The sequence below is a fragment of the Phoxinus phoxinus genome, assembly GCF_949152265.1.
Source record: "Phoxinus phoxinus genome assembly, chromosome: 15".
NCBI lineage: Eukaryota > Metazoa > Chordata > Actinopteri > Cypriniformes > Leuciscidae > Phoxinus > Phoxinus phoxinus.
In genome coordinates, this window is record NC_136890.1 from 27639538 (window position 1) to 27656574 (window position 17037).

General features: G+C 39.1%; 1 protein-coding gene across 4 annotated transcripts; it reads left to right on the forward strand.

Annotated features, from left to right (window-relative positions):
- Nucleotides 1-116: 116 nt before the first annotated feature.
- sin3b (SIN3 transcription regulator family member B) lies at nt 117-16509 on the forward strand. 4 transcript variants are annotated; one of them, XM_079637771.1, is made up of 20 exons: nt 205-716; nt 2125-2231; nt 2325-2478; nt 2562-2663; nt 3854-4192; nt 5478-5630; nt 6394-6516; nt 6646-6735; nt 6844-6962; nt 7080-7290; nt 8013-8129; nt 8593-8831; nt 9778-9961; nt 11278-11971; nt 12755-12924; nt 13502-13675; nt 13836-13928; nt 14082-14173; nt 15029-15227; nt 15383-16509. In XM_079637771.1, the coding sequence occupies exons 1-20, from the start codon at nt 606-608 to the stop codon at nt 15614-15616; spliced, it is 3705 nt and encodes a 1234-aa protein (XP_079493897.1). In that variant the 5' UTR covers nt 205-605; the 3' UTR covers nt 15617-16509. The 4 variants fall into 4 exon arrangements, with proteins under 4 accessions (XP_079493899.1, XP_079493897.1, XP_079493896.1 ...); XM_079637770.1 differs by having other exon boundaries at nt 11257-11971; nt 15383-16429; XM_079637773.1 differs by lacking the exon at nt 2562-2663 and having other exon boundaries at nt 117-716.
- The last annotated feature ends 528 nt before the right edge of the window (nt 16510-17037 follow it).

Consider the following 17037-nt stretch of genomic DNA (forward strand, 5'->3'; position numbering starts at 1 on the left):
TTTATCAAAATGACTGATCAAAGCAATCAATCATTCAAAAGCATTTTATATCGTGACAAAACAACTTTTTGCAACACTCGCCCGATGAACAAAAACGTGTGCAGAATATCCCATTCATGCAATGCGGCCGCTGAGATTCCGTACGCTCCGCCCTCTTTCGGCTTGTGCGCATGCGCTTTTCAATTCTCCACAACTCCCTCCGTTTCCGGACGCTAGGATCGAGCGCACAGCAGCCGCCGAATTTAAAGAGACATACACAATTTGTTTAAATAATACGATCATTGGAGGGGGAAAAAAAAACCTACATTGTTTATCGTTCTCTTCGTGGATATCGATGGGGACTCGTTATTGATTCTTCCGCTTGATGGTGTAGTTTTAGTAGGGATTGAGAGGTCTCGACACACTTGCGGGCTTGAGCTGGAAGTCTATACTGGAGTAACGTTAACTGGGTGGCCGTCCGTAAAGTAGACTGGACTTGTGGGGGGAAGAGAGCTGGGTGGCCCCCAGTACCGAACTGATTTTTGCACGCCAGAACAACCTGCAAATACGGAGGGACGGTAAATCATCGTGGCTTCGGTGGCTGTTGGTGGCGAAGGAAACGCACCATGGCGAAAATTCAGGCTCACAGCAGCACTGCGAAGCAAATCAACCAGATCCAAGACAAGGCCTATGTGGTTCAGAAGCAAGTCCAGCAGCAGCACTTTCAGAAACTAAAGGTAAAGAGCATTGCAGCAAGTGCATGTGTTTCCTTCTCTCTCACAACGCATTGTGTGTATTAGGAAGTGCTGTGCTGTTCATATGCATATGGGGCATATCAAAGCATTCACACTTGAGTGTGTGTGTGTGTGTGTAAATGGATTTGAAAATCTTACGCACTTATTTACACCATTTCAAGCTAGTAAAGTCGATTTATATTCTCTTAACGCACCGATTCCTGGTCAAATCAATGCTAGTTTACCAGTCAAACAAGATGGAAGTATATCTGCTGAATTAAAGTCTAATGTTTTCCCTTTACGCGGTCGTGTTTTCACCGCTGCTCTTTGTTAAAACCAAAACCGGTAGATTTTTACTGTGTCCGCCAAAAAAAAATCACACGTTACGCCTGGTTTGTTAAAGATTAAGCCGGTTTATTTTAATGTAATTGATTTAGATGAGAAAGAGAAAGAAAGGGGGGTTTGCAGCTAACACCTGCTTTTGTCATAAATGTGTCCGTTTTCGTTTTTAACCTGACCGTTGAAAGAAATCAAAAGTGTCTGTTAGGCATCGCTTAAGCGATTCTCTGTTAAAAAGCAGTTTGAATCGCGTTTTGTTTGTTTTTGTTGTGAAATCGTAGCGGGGTTGTTGTGTGTTGTGACTAGCACTACTGCTAACGCAGAAAAGCTAAAAGAGTCAGTGAGCCTTTATTTTCCTCACTGAAAATTATTAAAAATACAAAGAGAAAATATACGGCTGCTTTTCTTTTAGACCGCTTGTTTTTGTCACTTTTTTTGCAATGGTTGCATGGGACATTGTAACTGTTCTTTTTATCTTGAAGGTTTATTAAGGCGTGCTTTTTTTTCTCATTGGGTTTTTGTTCTTCCGAACAGAGGAAAATCGAATAACTTGCGTTTTCTATGCAACCATTTTAGAGGTTTAAAAATTAAAGGTCTCCGTGCTTTTTTGTTTTGTCTTGTATAATTCAAAGAATGTACTGTAGACAATCTATTACGTTAATATTATAAGCAAATGCAAAGTCATTCGATGGGATGGGGCTCCACATTCACTGGGAATGGACTTGATGACCCACATCTGTCCTTTCACGAGCCAAAAAAAAGGTACTAAAAGTACCATATACCGCCACAGCATTTTGTATATGCACCTTGGAAAAAAGTACTGTGGTAATGCCATGTTACTTTGATCTATCAAATAATATGCCAGGACTATACTTTTTTTTTTTTTTTGTTACTTTTTTTTTTTGTTACTGATGTAAATGCATGTTATTACCATCCCATACCTTTACTGTACCATGTTAACACCACACTACATATCAGACCAGTAAGCATTCTGTCACTATGTTCATGCTTAATGTGTTTTTTTATTGTTTGAAAGCATGCTTTTGGTAAACAAGGTTTATTTCTGTTGCAGGTGGAGGATGCCTTATCTTACTTGGACCAAGTCAAAATACGGTTTGGAAATGATCCGGGAATATACAATAAGTTTCTGGATATAATGAAAGAGTTTAAGTCTCAAAGGTATGTGAGTGTCTGTGAACTTTAAATGCGATCAAATGCTCTAAAAAAGCGTTAATTAATTAATGATTGTATTTCTGATATCTCCATCCTCAGCATTGACACCCCAGGTGTTATCAACAGAGTTTCTCAGCTCTTCCATGGACATCCTGACCTTGTCCTGGGTTTTAATGCCTTTTTACCTCCTGGCTATCGGATCGAAATTCCCAAGAATGGAATGGCATTTCTTCAGTCCCCGTTTCCCGCACAGGTAGAGCTTGTGGTGCATCACAGTTTACTACTTGTTTGCATTGGTGTCTATGATTTGTTCTTCATTTTCACTGCTTGTTTCAGTTCGTCAACTGTGAAAAGGTCATCACTGAATTCACAACTAATTTTACTTCTGTGACATTTCTGAGTGAAACCAGAAATTTGGAGAAAGCCTATTTAGGACAGGTATTTACTTTTCTTAATGTATTGGGAATGGATTGGATTGTAAAAAGTAAGCGTTCCATACTAGAATGCAAGATTGCTAAAACAATGGCTAAATAGCTGTTTGGCCTTTTCAAATAGCCCACATTGACTTGCTGGCAGAAAAGAAAAGAAGAGGCGGAACAAGTAATTACACTTTAATGAGTGATTTCAAAGACAAATATTTGTATTTAATTGTATTAATGTGCACTGATGAATTGTGGAATGTGGAATACAGGAATGTGTATTAAGAGAGTAAATAGGGTTGATATTGATTTCATGTTGACTTTGGCCCTATCTCAAATGGGCCCCTCACTGGCTTCCTTTGAGTTCACACTTTGGTGATGTCATGCCACATAGACTGTCGGGGAGTAGTCCGCTGAATCAATCACATTAGCTTTGTGTTTAAGAATAAATGGACAGTTACTTCATGAACATTTGCAAGAGGTTTCATACTGCTTACATGTAATTTGATTGTCATAGTCAACAGTTATAGTTGTAATTGCATATTAATAATTCCTCCAATTTATGTAGCACTTTTATGGATTTTTCCTCAGATGTTTAGCATGATGAATTCAGTGTGCGGGTGAATTTAGCTCATACCTTTAAACTTTAACAAATTAAGTATAAAAAAAGTTTGATACCATGTTTTCTCAAATGCAACAGACAGCTTATAAGCTGTTTTTTTGTATAAGTTTTGTTTTTTTAAAGAAATGTATACTTTTATGTACCATTGCTTTTATGTAGCATGCATTAAGTTATGGGGCTACAATAGATTTAAATTGTATTATGCTGTTCTTTTGAACATTCTTTTCATCAAAGAATCATTTAAAAACTTAGCACGGTTTACTGTTTTCGACATTATTAATTAAACAAATGTTTCTTGAGCAGCAAATCAGCATATTAGAATGATTTCTGAAGTATCATGTGACACTGAAGACTGGAGTAATGATACTGAAAATTCCAGCTTTGTAATACAATTTCACAAAATAATTTCATCAAATAAATGCATCCTTGGTGAGCATTAGAGAGAGACTTTTGAATGCTAGTTCGCTTTTACACAGAAATGTTTATGTTTTGTGTAAAAGTGATGTAATGAACCTATGTGGGATGTTGTCTTTCTTGGTATATTGAAGTAAGACTTTGGTTAAATGGTTCTTACTCTTTGCCCTCAGGTCTCTCCAGGACCAGGAAGGAGCACGGGCAGCCCTGTGGTTAGCGCCTCTTCGTCAGCATTGGCTGAGGCAGGCTCGGCTCAGAATGAAGCTGTGACCTCTCCTGAGAGCATCGCTTCATCATCTGGACCTCCTGAACAATCAAGCAGGTTGTCACTTCCTCTGCCCAGTCGAGACAGCCAATCACAGCCGGCCACCACGTCAGTGTCCCCTCCCACATCAGAGCCTAGTCCTGTGGAGTTTGACAGCGCCATCAGTTACGTCAATAAGATCAAAAACCGATTTTTGGACAACCCAGAAACCTATCGGTCTTTTTTGGAAATTCTACATACATACCAGGTGAGAGCAAACCACATTTTTGTTCTGTTATTCTCTAGGTTTGACTGTACCAACAACCTTTTGTATTACCAGCCCAGATTCTGAACCACTAGGCTACCACTGATATCACAGAGCTCGACTTTTGACTATCGACATAAGGTCTGGTCCAATATGTAGCATTTTTGGTCCAAGAACTGCTCATTAAAGGTGTTGTAGGACATCTGGGAAAATGCTAGCTTTAGCCCTATAGCAGTAAAAGCGTACGCCCCATCCTCCCTGCAAATTGCCATCCAAAGCCACACCTCCTGAAAGCAGGAACACGCACAGCCAAGAAGACCAGAGATAAACGTTACTGCAATACCAACATCATGTGTCATTCACTGATGAGAAAACTTTATAGTATAGTGAGTAACACTACAATACCAAACGTAAACAAGTTCTTAAAAACGGAATTAGATGCAGTAAGTTTTCGGTTTGTTTAGCTAGCAAAACTAGTCTGTGTGTAATAATATTTCTGGCATGACAGGGTTTCCACAATGAGAGTCTGCTTTGCTCCGATGACGATATATAGACCGTAGATCCTTTGCCAGTGACACTTGTTGTCGGTTCAGAAGGAGAGTTAGGTTGTTGCTGCTTGCCTGCCATTCTCGCTCTGTCTGCACAGCGTACGTGAACGCGCTGATGACTTATGTCTGCATGAACAGCCTGCGCAGTGGTATGCAAACACACAACATTGACTGACAGGGAACGCATGCTGTTGGACAGTTCGGACCGAACACAACGATTTTATGGGCCTACGCCTTCCACAGAGAACATATATTTATAAAAATACATTCTGCAGAGAATCACCTACGGCACGTTTAAGACTGGAAATGTTTTGAACTACATGAAAAGACCTACACAACCTATTTCTTTTTTCATTATGTGCGTTTTGGTCAGCAAAAAATGTCTGTATACTTTGGGATCTGAATTTCTATCAGTTTAAAAGTATGAAGTCGTCATAATTTCAGACAGTCAATCATAAAACAAAGCATATGCAGGAATATTCCGTTCTTCTTGCGGGTATCTTCAGGTGCAGCCAGCCAATCAGATTGGAGCTTGTGATTTTTGTCAAGTGTCTGCTGTTTTACCATTCAGTATGCATCAGACGGTCGATGAACAGACCGTGTGAGTGTGATGCCTTGTGGCTAAGACTAGGCTACCACCTTCTAGCACTAAAGGAAATGGGCTCTTGGACTGTTTTCCTATCCATCCCGTAAACTTATTGATGTTCATTGATTTTGGGCATCCCTGTGTCCATCTGCAGAAGGAGCAGCTGGAGGTGAAGGAGAGCAGAGGCCGTAGCACTGGAGGAATGACCGAAGATGAGGTTTTCTCTAAAGTGGCAAGCCTTTTCAAAGGTCAAGAGGATCTACTTGCAGAGTTTGGCCAGTTTTTGCCTGATGCAAAGAGATCTCTGGTTAGAAAATTACCTTTTGTCTTTCACTTTCACTTTGTGTATACCACCATTTAAAAGTTTGGGATCAGTAAGACTTTTTCAAAAGAAATTAATACTTTTAGTATTTGTATTTAATTTATAGTAAATAATACATTTATAATGTTACAAAGCATTTTATTTAAATGAATGCTTTTCTTTTTAACTTTATCTCAGTTTACTTTCCACAAAAATATTATAAGTAGCAGCACAAGTGTTTTCAACATTGATGATGATAATAAGAAATGTGTTTTAACACCAAATCAGCATGTTAGAATGATTTCTGATGGATCATGTGACACTGAAGAGTAACAATGCTGAAAATTCAGCTTTGCCATCAAAGGAATAAATTACATTTAAAAATATGTTTAAATGGAAAACAAACATTTTAAATTGTAATAATATTTCACATATTAAGCGGTCCTAAGTTAACGGAAGTAAATCAATCAAACTAACTTAAGCTGGACAATACTGTAACTTTATTCTAGAACTGCTGTGAAGCCAAAACAATCTCAGTCACTTTAATGTCATATTATCACTGTAAAGCTGCTTTGAAACAAACTATATTGTTAAAAGCGCTATATAAATGAAGGTGACTTGACAATACTACTGTTTTTTTTATCAAATAAATGCAGCATTGGTGAGCAAAAGAGTCTTCCTCCATAATTATAATTTTTTTTTAAACCTACCGATTCAAAACTTTTTATGAGTAAAGTGATTTTTATATGGACTATGTCTCTGATTCCAGTTCACTGGAGGTTCTTTGACTGGCAAAGACCATTTGAAGAGAGCAGAGGAAGAGGAAATGAATAAACAAAGCAAGAAGAGACCTAGGCCCATGCTGATGCCCCACATGACCCCGCTTCTGAAGGTCAGAGTTCACTCGTGCCAATGCAAGGATCCTATATACCCCTGTATCTGAAAGACTTGTAGAGTTTAAATATATCCCAATATATGTGGGTTACTTATGCTTTAACAATTTATCTTTTCACCCATGTAGAAAAAAATGAAGTATTCATGTTCCAAGGACCCGTCTTTTGCTGCTGTAGGAAAACACGGAGTCCTGCGGGAATTCACGTTCTTTGACAAGGTGCGTTTCATAGAGACAGTTGTTCTAAGCGGTAGCAAGTCAGCCGTTGCCTTAGGATTTATTGCATAGTTTCAACCATTGAACAATTTAATTTATTTCTCTTTTTAGGTTCGTCGCCTGCTCAAGAGTCAGGAGGTGTATGAGAATTTCTTGCGCTGCATAGCCCTGTTCAATCAGGAAGTAGTTTCAGGGGCCGAACTCCTGCAGCTTGTGACTCCATTCTTGGGGTAAGACAGATTTAAATGAGGGCATGTTCATTTAAACCTATTTGTTTTCATGTGTTGCATTTTGCAGCCCTTATATGACATTCATGAGTCTTATTCCACTGGTGTTTAATTCTGTAGGAAGTTTCCAGAACTCTACACCCAATTCAAGTCATTTTTGGGTGATAAAGAGCTGTCTCATGCCCTCTCGGGCCTCTCCGACCGCTATATGGAGGCTGGAGGCAGAGAAGTGGATTACGCCTCCTGTAAACGCCTGGGTTCCAGCTACAGAGCCCTGCCCAAGACCTACCAGCAGCCCAAATGCACTGGCCGAACTGCTATATGCAAAGAGGTACTGAACTTTCACTGGATATAGATACAATTATGATGTCATACAAGCAATGTAATATAGTTCTATAATTATTACAATGGAAAAAATAAAAATATCATGTTATCATGTGTGTGTAGTATATATACATGCATGTGTGTGTATATATGTATATATATATATATATATGCATGTGTGTGTATATTTAGTTTATAGTTTTCTTACGTTGTTAATAATGTAGTTATGTGTGTGTATGTTTATTTAATATTGACTGTAATAAAAAACTTGTTTAATACGCATTTCACCTCATACGTACGCTATAATACAAGACAAATGCAAATCTGCCATGACAAAATCATCATCCACGCAGCCGTCAGTTTTCCTGATCCACAGATAATGGTAGAAATCTGCAGAAATCCAAATCTCCATGAATCATTTGGAAATTGGGGTGTCTCAGCCCCCACACTGCACTTTTTTAGATCAATTTGAATGGAAGGACTTATCTCAAATAGCTCTTTTTCCAGGGTGCCTGGAGAACCCGGAGGTGTCGTCGCTGAACGCTTGTTTGTAAACAGTAATTTTATCTGTAGATAATAAGCTAGATATTCATGCCAAATCTGAAGTGGCTGGTGTTCCAGACATCTTTAAAGTAGCAATCAGATACTGCTACATCTATGGAGGCTTCAGTCATGGGGTCAGAAACCTGATGGGAGTACAAGCGGTTCAAGCTCATTGTTTTGTTTTAGGTGCTGAATGATACCTGGGTCTCATTCCCTTCCTGGTCTGAAGACTCTACGTTTGTGAGTTCCAAGAAAACACCATATGAAGAGCAACTTCATCGCTGTGAGGATGAGAGATTTGAGGTAAGATTATCTTTTTTTTAAATATCAGGAGGTTTAGGGTTTAAAGTCCGCGTGAACCGGAAGTTGCAAACGACTTTTCTCAAGTGTTGTGACGCATTTCCGAATGAAACGGAATATTGAACAGAGGGCAGGGTTTTACTTTAGCGCTCCTCCTCTCCATCTCTCGCCCATAGCAGAGTAACGGTTTGAGGGGAGTGGTTAAGCGTTTAAGCAACCCAAGCCGTCAAACCTACGTCATCAGAAAAAGAACCGTCCATTCCAGACCGGAAGTAACTTTTCAGACTTTGATTAAAGATAACCATGGCAAACAATTTTTTTCTGTGTATTAACTTGCACGGATTAATTGTTCACCACAAGATTGGTAATAACCGCTAACAAAGTAAATAGGGGCAATTTTGATTTCATGCCGACTTTAAGTTGAGATGGATATTGATTTTTTTTAATTATTTTTTTTACCTTGTAGCTGGATGTTGTACTTGAGACTAATTTGGCAACTATAAGAGTTTTGGAAAGCGTGCAGAAGAAGCTATCACGCCTTTCGCCAGAGGATCAAGAGCGTTTCCGATTGGACGACTGCCTGGGTGGAACTTCTGAGGTCATACAGCGCCGAGCAGTCTATCGTATATATGGCGACAAGGCTCCAGAGATCATAGAGGGGTTGAAGAGGAGTCCAGCCACTGCAGTTCCTGTTGTACTTAAAAGGTTAACAAACAGATCATATTTGTCTTTTTCTCCTTCCTTTTTAATTCTCTCCTCTTGTTTCTCCCCTGCATCTCTCTCACACTGCCTCTTAAAAACCCCTCAAAGGGGTAGTTCAACCAAAAATGAAAATTGTTATTGATTACACACCTTTTTGTCGTTCCAAACCCATAACTATCGTTCATTTTCGTAACACAAACAATATTTGTATATATCTGAAGATTTCTGTACCTTCATTGAAAGTCTATTCACCCAAAAGTATGAAGGTTTAAAACATTATTTTATAATAGATAGCAAAAGAAATCTATACAAATCAAGCGGTTTATTAAAAGCCTTCTGAAGAGACACAATCGCTTTATATGATGAACAGATTTAATGCTTGCTTGCTTGAGCCACAAGATCCAATGAGATTCATCCTTTGAGTGTTAGGGCAGCATGTCTGTGGTTCTGCGAGAACCAATGAGGTTTGTTCTTGCACGTAAAGCATGTACGCCTGATCGTGTCTATTTAGAAGACTAGGATCAAACCACACCATTCATAAGGATTTATTTTACAATCTCTTTATGAACATTTTGAACCATCAAGAGTTTTGGGTGAATAGACTTTACAATGGAGGAACAGAAATCTATCAGACTTCATTCAAAATACCTTTTTGTGTTCCAAATATGAACGAAAGTCTTTTGTAACGACATGAGGGTGTGTTAACTGATTTTCATTTTTGGGTGAACAAACCCTTTAATAACAACTAAAGCACCTCTACGGTTTCATTTGACAGCTAAATTAAAGGGATAGATCATCTAAAATGAAAACCGTAGATGACGATTGTAATTTGTAGGTGCGCTGCCCCTACTATTTTGCAGTCATTTGTGTTCATACATTTTTAATAATTCCTCCATCTCGCAGGAAAAATAGCATTTTGATGAAAAAGTTGATGATTTTCTTGCCGTAGGTTGAAAGCTAAAGAGGAGGAGTGGAGGGAGGCCCAGCAGGGTTTCAACAAAATCTGGAGAGAGCAATACGAGAAGGCGTATCTGAAATCACTGGACCACCAGGGTGTCAACTTCAAACAGAACGACATGAAGGCCCTCCGTTCCAAGAGTCTTCTCAATGAAATAGAGAGCATCTATGATGAGGTGAGTTTAGCTGCTCTTCTTTTTCTGCAGCTTTTTCCCATAACTATAATCTGTTCCTGAAAGAACCCTTTTCGAGTCTTGCACACTACATTATTTTGACTGCAGTGGTGGTAATTTAGGTCTATATCTCTTCAGAGACTAAAGTCACAATGGAAGTTAATAAAGAACTTAACTTGTGGGTGACTGACAACTGTTCAATGATGGTTAAAGTTCTGCTCATTAATTTAGTCAGTGACGTTTGATTTGAAAGTCAAAAGCATAAATAATTGCATCTATAACAAAGTTTGTTGTCTTGTCATTTTTCAGTCAAATAAAAATGTTCACCTTTTTCTTTTTATCCTCTTAGCATCTTTAACTTTAAGAATGTTTATTAGGTAGGAAAACACAATAGACCGGATACCTTTATTTGCCAAAATGACATTTAAGAATAATTGTTTTTGATGTTTTTAAAATTTTATGATAAATGACTAATCTTTTTGATAGGTTGAATTAAACAAAGTACATTCCCATGTAGCAGCAGAGCCACATACCAATTTCATTTAGGAATTGCACATAGATCTGTCTATATTGTCTAAATAAACTTAAATACATCAAGTCAAGTCATCTTCATTTATATAGCGCTTTTAACAATGTAGATTGTTTCATAGCTGCTTTACAGAGATAAACGTATAATTTAAGGTAACAGATTGTTTTGGCTTTATAGCAGTTCTTGAATAATGTTATTTTTTCAGCTAAGTTAGTTTTGATTGATTCACTTCCGTAGAAAGGATAATTTGTTATTAAATTAGGGGCCGCTAAGACGACACTGTTCTCCCTACACAGACTTTAAACACGAACCTGTGATAAACACTGATGTCGCTCACGTGCGCAGCAAGAATTAATTCTATAGTTATGTGCGTTGGAATATATGTGCGCATGTTTGTAATTCACTTCTTATCCCTATTAGCATCCCTCATTTTGAGAATGTTTCTTAGGTAGGGGAACACAATAGACTGGATGCCTCATTTTTTTTTATTACCTTATTTGGCAAAATATCATTTTGATTTATTTGTCAATGTTTTTTACACTTCAATGATAAACTACAAAAAAGCAGCAGAGCCACGTACCAATATTATTTAGAATATCACCTAGATCTATCTTTATTGTTTTAAGATTAAGAACACATTAAATATTATCTTCAATATTTTAATTCTGCATTGCTGTTTAATAAGAACACTGTACAGCGTCTGAAATCTCACATTATGTCACTTGCTACAAAAGTCTTGTGTGTCATGCAGATAACAACTTGTTACTAGCCCTTTTGTTCCTTTCCACAGCGGCAGGAGCAGAGCACAGAAGAGGGCGGCGTTGGCCAGCAAGGTCGTGACGGCTCGGGCACAGGTCTGACCAGCGAGCCCCACATGATCTTCACTCATGAAGACAAACAGATCCTGGAGGACGCCGCCTCCCTCATCATCTACCACGTCAAGCGGCAGCCCACCATCCACAAGGATGACAAGGACCACATCAAGCGCATCATCCAGCACTTCGTTCCCGACCTCTTTTTTGCCCGTCGTGGAGAGCTTAGCGAGACTGAGGAGTTTACGGACGAGGAGGCGGAGGGTGAGGATGGCGCCGCCGCAGGAGGCGGAGTCTCAGCGTCAGGCGGCCAACAACAGTTGAATGGCGATTCCAGGCGAAGAAGATGCACTTCCCCTCAGAGCATGGACACCTCTATGCCCTCCCACAGCATGAATCCAGAAGGAGAGGTGGTGGATCTGCGAGACCCAGAAGCTGAGCACCAGAAGGAGCTGGATGGCGTCTACAACCTGTTCTTCGTCAATAATAACTGGTACTTCTTCCTGAGGCTGCACCAGACCCTCTGCTCACGGCTGCTGAAGGTTTACAGGCAAGCCGAGAGACAGTTACTGGAACACAGGGCGGAGCAGAATCGGGAACGGCTGCTCATGGGAGAGGGGCGCAGAGAAAAGGCTAATGACCTGGCCATGGAGCTGCGTCTAAAACAGCCAAGTGAGTAGTTTTCCTGAATGATGTACATTAGGGCTCCACGATATATCTCAAATGTACATATCGCGATGGCATGCGATAACTGAATGATTTGAATACTTCAAAAAGTTAGGTAAATGGCTATTTTAGGTTGACAGATAGCAGAGAATAAGACACATGACTGTTACATACATGTGATATGCATAATCTTAAACAGAGTTGAGCGCAATAAGCAGCGGAAATGAACTCAACACGGTACTCCCACACAGACTTTCAGACCTCGCCTTTCAGAATTCAGTTATCTTCCGCAGCTTTTATGGCCAAATACACACACAATTATGTCAAAATGCCCGTCTTGGTGAGTGTTCACTTAAACAGTCGGTGGTGTCTTAAGTGAACAAACGGTTGAGAAAGAAAAACGCGTGTGTAACAGTATGTTGGATCCGTGCATTAGCTCTTAAAGTGAAGTAAAGTGCCATCTGTGTTATTAATTTTAATCTAACAACAAAAGACAAAGAGAAAATTGCTCACTGTGCCGAATAACTTTTATAGCTTTAATAAGAATCAGTGTTTATTTAATACATACAGTGAAGACAAAAGTTTTATCTTTACATTTGATTATTCAATATCTGTTTTGTACATTATATCGTACATTGCATTATTTGTTCTCGCATATATCACTTTTCTTCAATATTGTGCAGCCCTAATGCACTTCCACCTGCACCTAGCATCGTGGCAGCAAGTTTTGTATGGAAAGCAAGTAACATTTTCTTGCCCAATTTTTACACGTAATGTCTGTTAAATTAGGTGAGGTGGAGTTAGAGGAATATTACCCAGCATTCTTAGACATGGTACGCAGTCTACTGGATGGAAACCTGGAGTCCACGCAGTACGAGGACACCCTAAGAGAGATGTTCACCATCCACGCTTACATCGGCTTCACTGTTGACAAGCTCATTCAGAACATCGTAAGACAGGTGAGTCAGAGAGTTGGATTGCACAAAGCTACGTTTTTGGTGGTAATTTGTATACTTTCAAAGAGGCCATAATCTGTGCATTAGTGTTTTCCCCCTTGAAGTTCAATTATAACGTTAGTCCAGGATTGTTGCAACTCTTTTTCCTAATGGCTGGTTTTGCTTTTTATAAATGTTCTTGTTTCTGGTTCATATCAAGTACAAAAAAAGAGGGTAACACTTTATAATAATGTTACATTGTTACAATTAGTTAACTAATGAGAGCTTATTGTGAAATGTTACCAAAGAGATTAATACACATGTTGGAAGCTGAAATTAAGAAAAGTGTCAAATTAATATGCAAGGAAAGAACAATTTGTATGACTTGTAAGTGACATGCTGTCTGTTTTTGTGAAGTGCAGATTTTTTGTTTGTTTGTGGGAGGTCATATGGGCGATATCAGGGGAGGTCGTATGTTTTATTTCAATGAATTGTTTAGCCCTATTATAGAATCATAAGTGTGACAGTCTGAGTCTCTGTATTCTCGCAAGAGCCTTTACTGTGATCGGGGTGTTAACATGCTCTTCTCTCTGATTGGCAGCTTCAACACCTGGTCAGTGATGAGGTGTGTCTGCAAGTCACTGAGCTGTACCTGTCCGAGAGGAAGAGGGGGGCCGCCGGTGGGAATCTCTCGTCCCAGTGTGTCCGTGCCGCTTGGGAGGCCAGTTACCAGTGGAAGGCAGAGAGAGTCATGGCTGAAGAGAACTGCTTCAAGGTGCTTGACCTAATGCTGTGCCTTTATGTGACCAACATTTATATGGATATCTAATTTAAGATGTGATATTCACCTTCTCAGTTGCGTTAATCTTATGAATTGCCATGCATGTTTTGTAATTACTTTTAGTTTGTAATGTCTTGACTCTTTCTCTCGTCAGGTCATGTTCATTCAAAACAAAGGTCAGGTAACCTTAACGATTGAGCTGCTGGACACGGAGGAGGCCCAGGGTGATGACCCGCTGGATGTTCAGGTACCTACCTTATTTTTACAACAGAATAATTTGTGGTGGTTGTTTTTTCTTAGAAGCTTTAAATGTAATGGGGTAATCTGGTTCGGTGGGGCCGGAGTGTAGTGTTGTTTTCTAGTGCATTATTATTAACTGTCTTTTATGGTGTGGTTTCAGAGCCTGTCTAATTACATGGAGCAGTATATAGGGACAGAGTCTGTGTGCTCTCAGGCAGAAGGCTACTACTTCAAGCCTGTCTTTCTACCCAGGTAAAAAAAAAACAGTTATGCACATGTTTAACATGCTCTGTTTATACCTATTATTTCCCTTTTGTAGTCAGATGGTTAATAGTAATTTTCTTATTATAAAGGTGCAAGGATGTTTATTTATTTTATTTTTATTTTTGTCTGAGGGGTGGCCCAGGTCATGGTGTAGACAAGCCCAATACCACTTGATTTCTCTCATAAATTCCCTCATATTATCAGACACTAGTGTTTCTGTAATAAATGAATCAAGGTCTCAGTGTGAAGTCCTAGTCTATGAAAGCTTGTTTCCGCCACGGAATAGAACAATTTTAAAATATAATTGCGACTTTCTATCTCACAATTCAGACTTTTTTCATTTTGCAATTCTGATTTTTTTCCCCCCTCCGAATTGCAAGTTTTATATCTCACAATTCTGACTTTATATCTTGCAATGGACTTTATGCACAGCTGCACTACTTCCTGAACTTTAGCCAGCTCCTTTGTTTCCTGTCTGCCATTATTGGACAAACTGATTAATCCAGGTGTGCCTGACCAACAACAATAATCAGACACACCTGGATTAATCAGTTTGTCCAATAATGGTAGACAGGAAACAAAGGAGCTGGCTAAAGTTCAGGAAGTAGTGCAGCTGTGCATAAAGTCCATTGCGTGTTATAAAGTCAGAATTGCCAGATATTAAAAATAAAGTCAGAATTGTGAAAAGTTGCAATTACCTTTTTTAATTTGTGGTGGAAACAAGCTTTACTAGACCGAACAAACCGAAAATGAGTTGTGTAAATTTAATAAGTGCTGAATTTGGTCTGGCCAGTTGAAAGTAGATTGACGTATGTTCTGCTTCTCTGTGTGTCTCCCCTTTAGGAATCTGAGGCATTTCCGCGGCTGGCAGCTCAAGCAGGTGGAAGCCATGCGCTGCCGGCGAGAGTGGCATCGGAAGATGGGTGTGGAGACAGCCGGGAACCTTGACTGCCGTTTCAAACTCAACACGCACAAGATGGTGTTTGTGATGAACTCCGAAGACTACATGTACCGCCGAGGAGCCCTGGTGAAGGCCCGGAGAGTATGTTGATCAAAAAAACTAATCCTGACCTTTTCTATAGTCAATATACGTTTTTCATTCTAGTCTTTCAGCACCTAAAAATATGAACTGTTACTGACTCCAAACTTTTGAACTATAGTGTATTTATTGTTTATTTTGTCCCGTCTCTCTTCTAGTCCCAGCACAGAGTAGCACGGGCTCAACACGAGCGCTTTGACCAGTGGCACCGGGGCTGGTTGAGCGATAACGTGTCCCCGGCCGCCGAGCGCAGCGTGCAGGACTGGCTCATGGGAGAAGAAGATGAGGACATGATCCCCTGCAAGACCAACTGCGTGTCCGTGCAGGTCAAAGGCTTACATGTCAACAGGTACAAGGTGCACTACAACAGCAAGGCCCCCGCCTCACCGTAACAACCTCAAGCCTTGGGATGGATTTTTGTGATCTCGTTCTCTCTTTGTCTCTTTCTCGCTCACTCATTCTCACGGCCGAGATTAAACGTGCTCGGCCGAATCACGCCGAACAGACAGGAGTGCTTTAAGGAGGACAGACAGCTGCTCAAAGGAGGGAATGCCTCATTGAAAAGCATCACATCTCGACACTAGTCCATCATGATCAATGCCGTTACCAGACGTTTCAGAAATGTGAATGTCAAAAACTTTTCTTTTCCCTTTTTAAGAAAGTCCATTGTAGTTTTTAGCTCCTGAAACCAGAGTTTTGTTTTGTTTATACTGAAGTATTGAGAGACTAGGTTTAAAGTATGTCTACAACATCTGTATGTCTTTTTGTACAGTACAGTCGACTCAAGAGCTCGAGCAATTGCATATATAGAGCAGAAAGATTTTTCTGTGTGCATTTTCTTGGCTATGAATGATGACTTGGAAGAATTATGTTTCTCTGGCGCGCACTGGCATCTTATCCGTAACGTCCTCGTTTTAGTTCTCTGTTTTGTGTTCTTTGTTATCATCGTCTCTTATAACTGAACAGAGGATTGCCAGTGTTGCCCGTCAATCGCTGCTCATGATTTATAGTCGATTTTGTTACACATCCAGATCATGTATCATATCAATCTCGCCAAATCCTTGCTTTTGTTTGGTGTAATTTTTACATATTAAAACAGAAAAATGACGAAATATCAGTGTTTTGAAAAAAAAGAAAAGAATGTATAACATTTATCCTGTATCAGTTATCACGAAATAAACAACCTAGTTGTGCAGTTCTTAAAGAACGGGTTATGATTCTTGTTGCTGGATTCTCACCTTTGCATCAGTAAACTGTACATTTGGTATAGAATGTCACATTATCCAATTTTATGTTGTTGTTTTTTTGGGTGTTACTTTTTAATAGTAATCTATCTATAGATACTATGGTGGGAATTTTTTAATGTACATATAAGTTGTTTTGACAGGGAGAAGATTTATGAAATATCAACCAAAGTTGAAGAAAGTGTCTGGGTCATATTTCACTTCACTGTGACATTATTTTCCTGATATTTAAGCACATTCAAGCACCCCTCAAATTCATATATTTGGTTGCACTTTATTTAGTTAATTTGTTACAATGTTATACAAATAAGAACAGAGTAATATTAATTAACGACATGAACTTATTCTATAATTAGGGTTTAGTTGCTTGTAATTATGCATAATTTACTGTGATTACTATAGACATGTAACAAAGACATTGTAAAATAAAGTGTTACCATCATCATGTATATGATTAAAATAATTTAGGTTCTTTTTATAAATAAAATATGGTACAACAAATATTAGCATGATGCATACATTTAATGATGCAGGAATTAAATACTTTTTTTTAAGGAATAGTGGGTGAA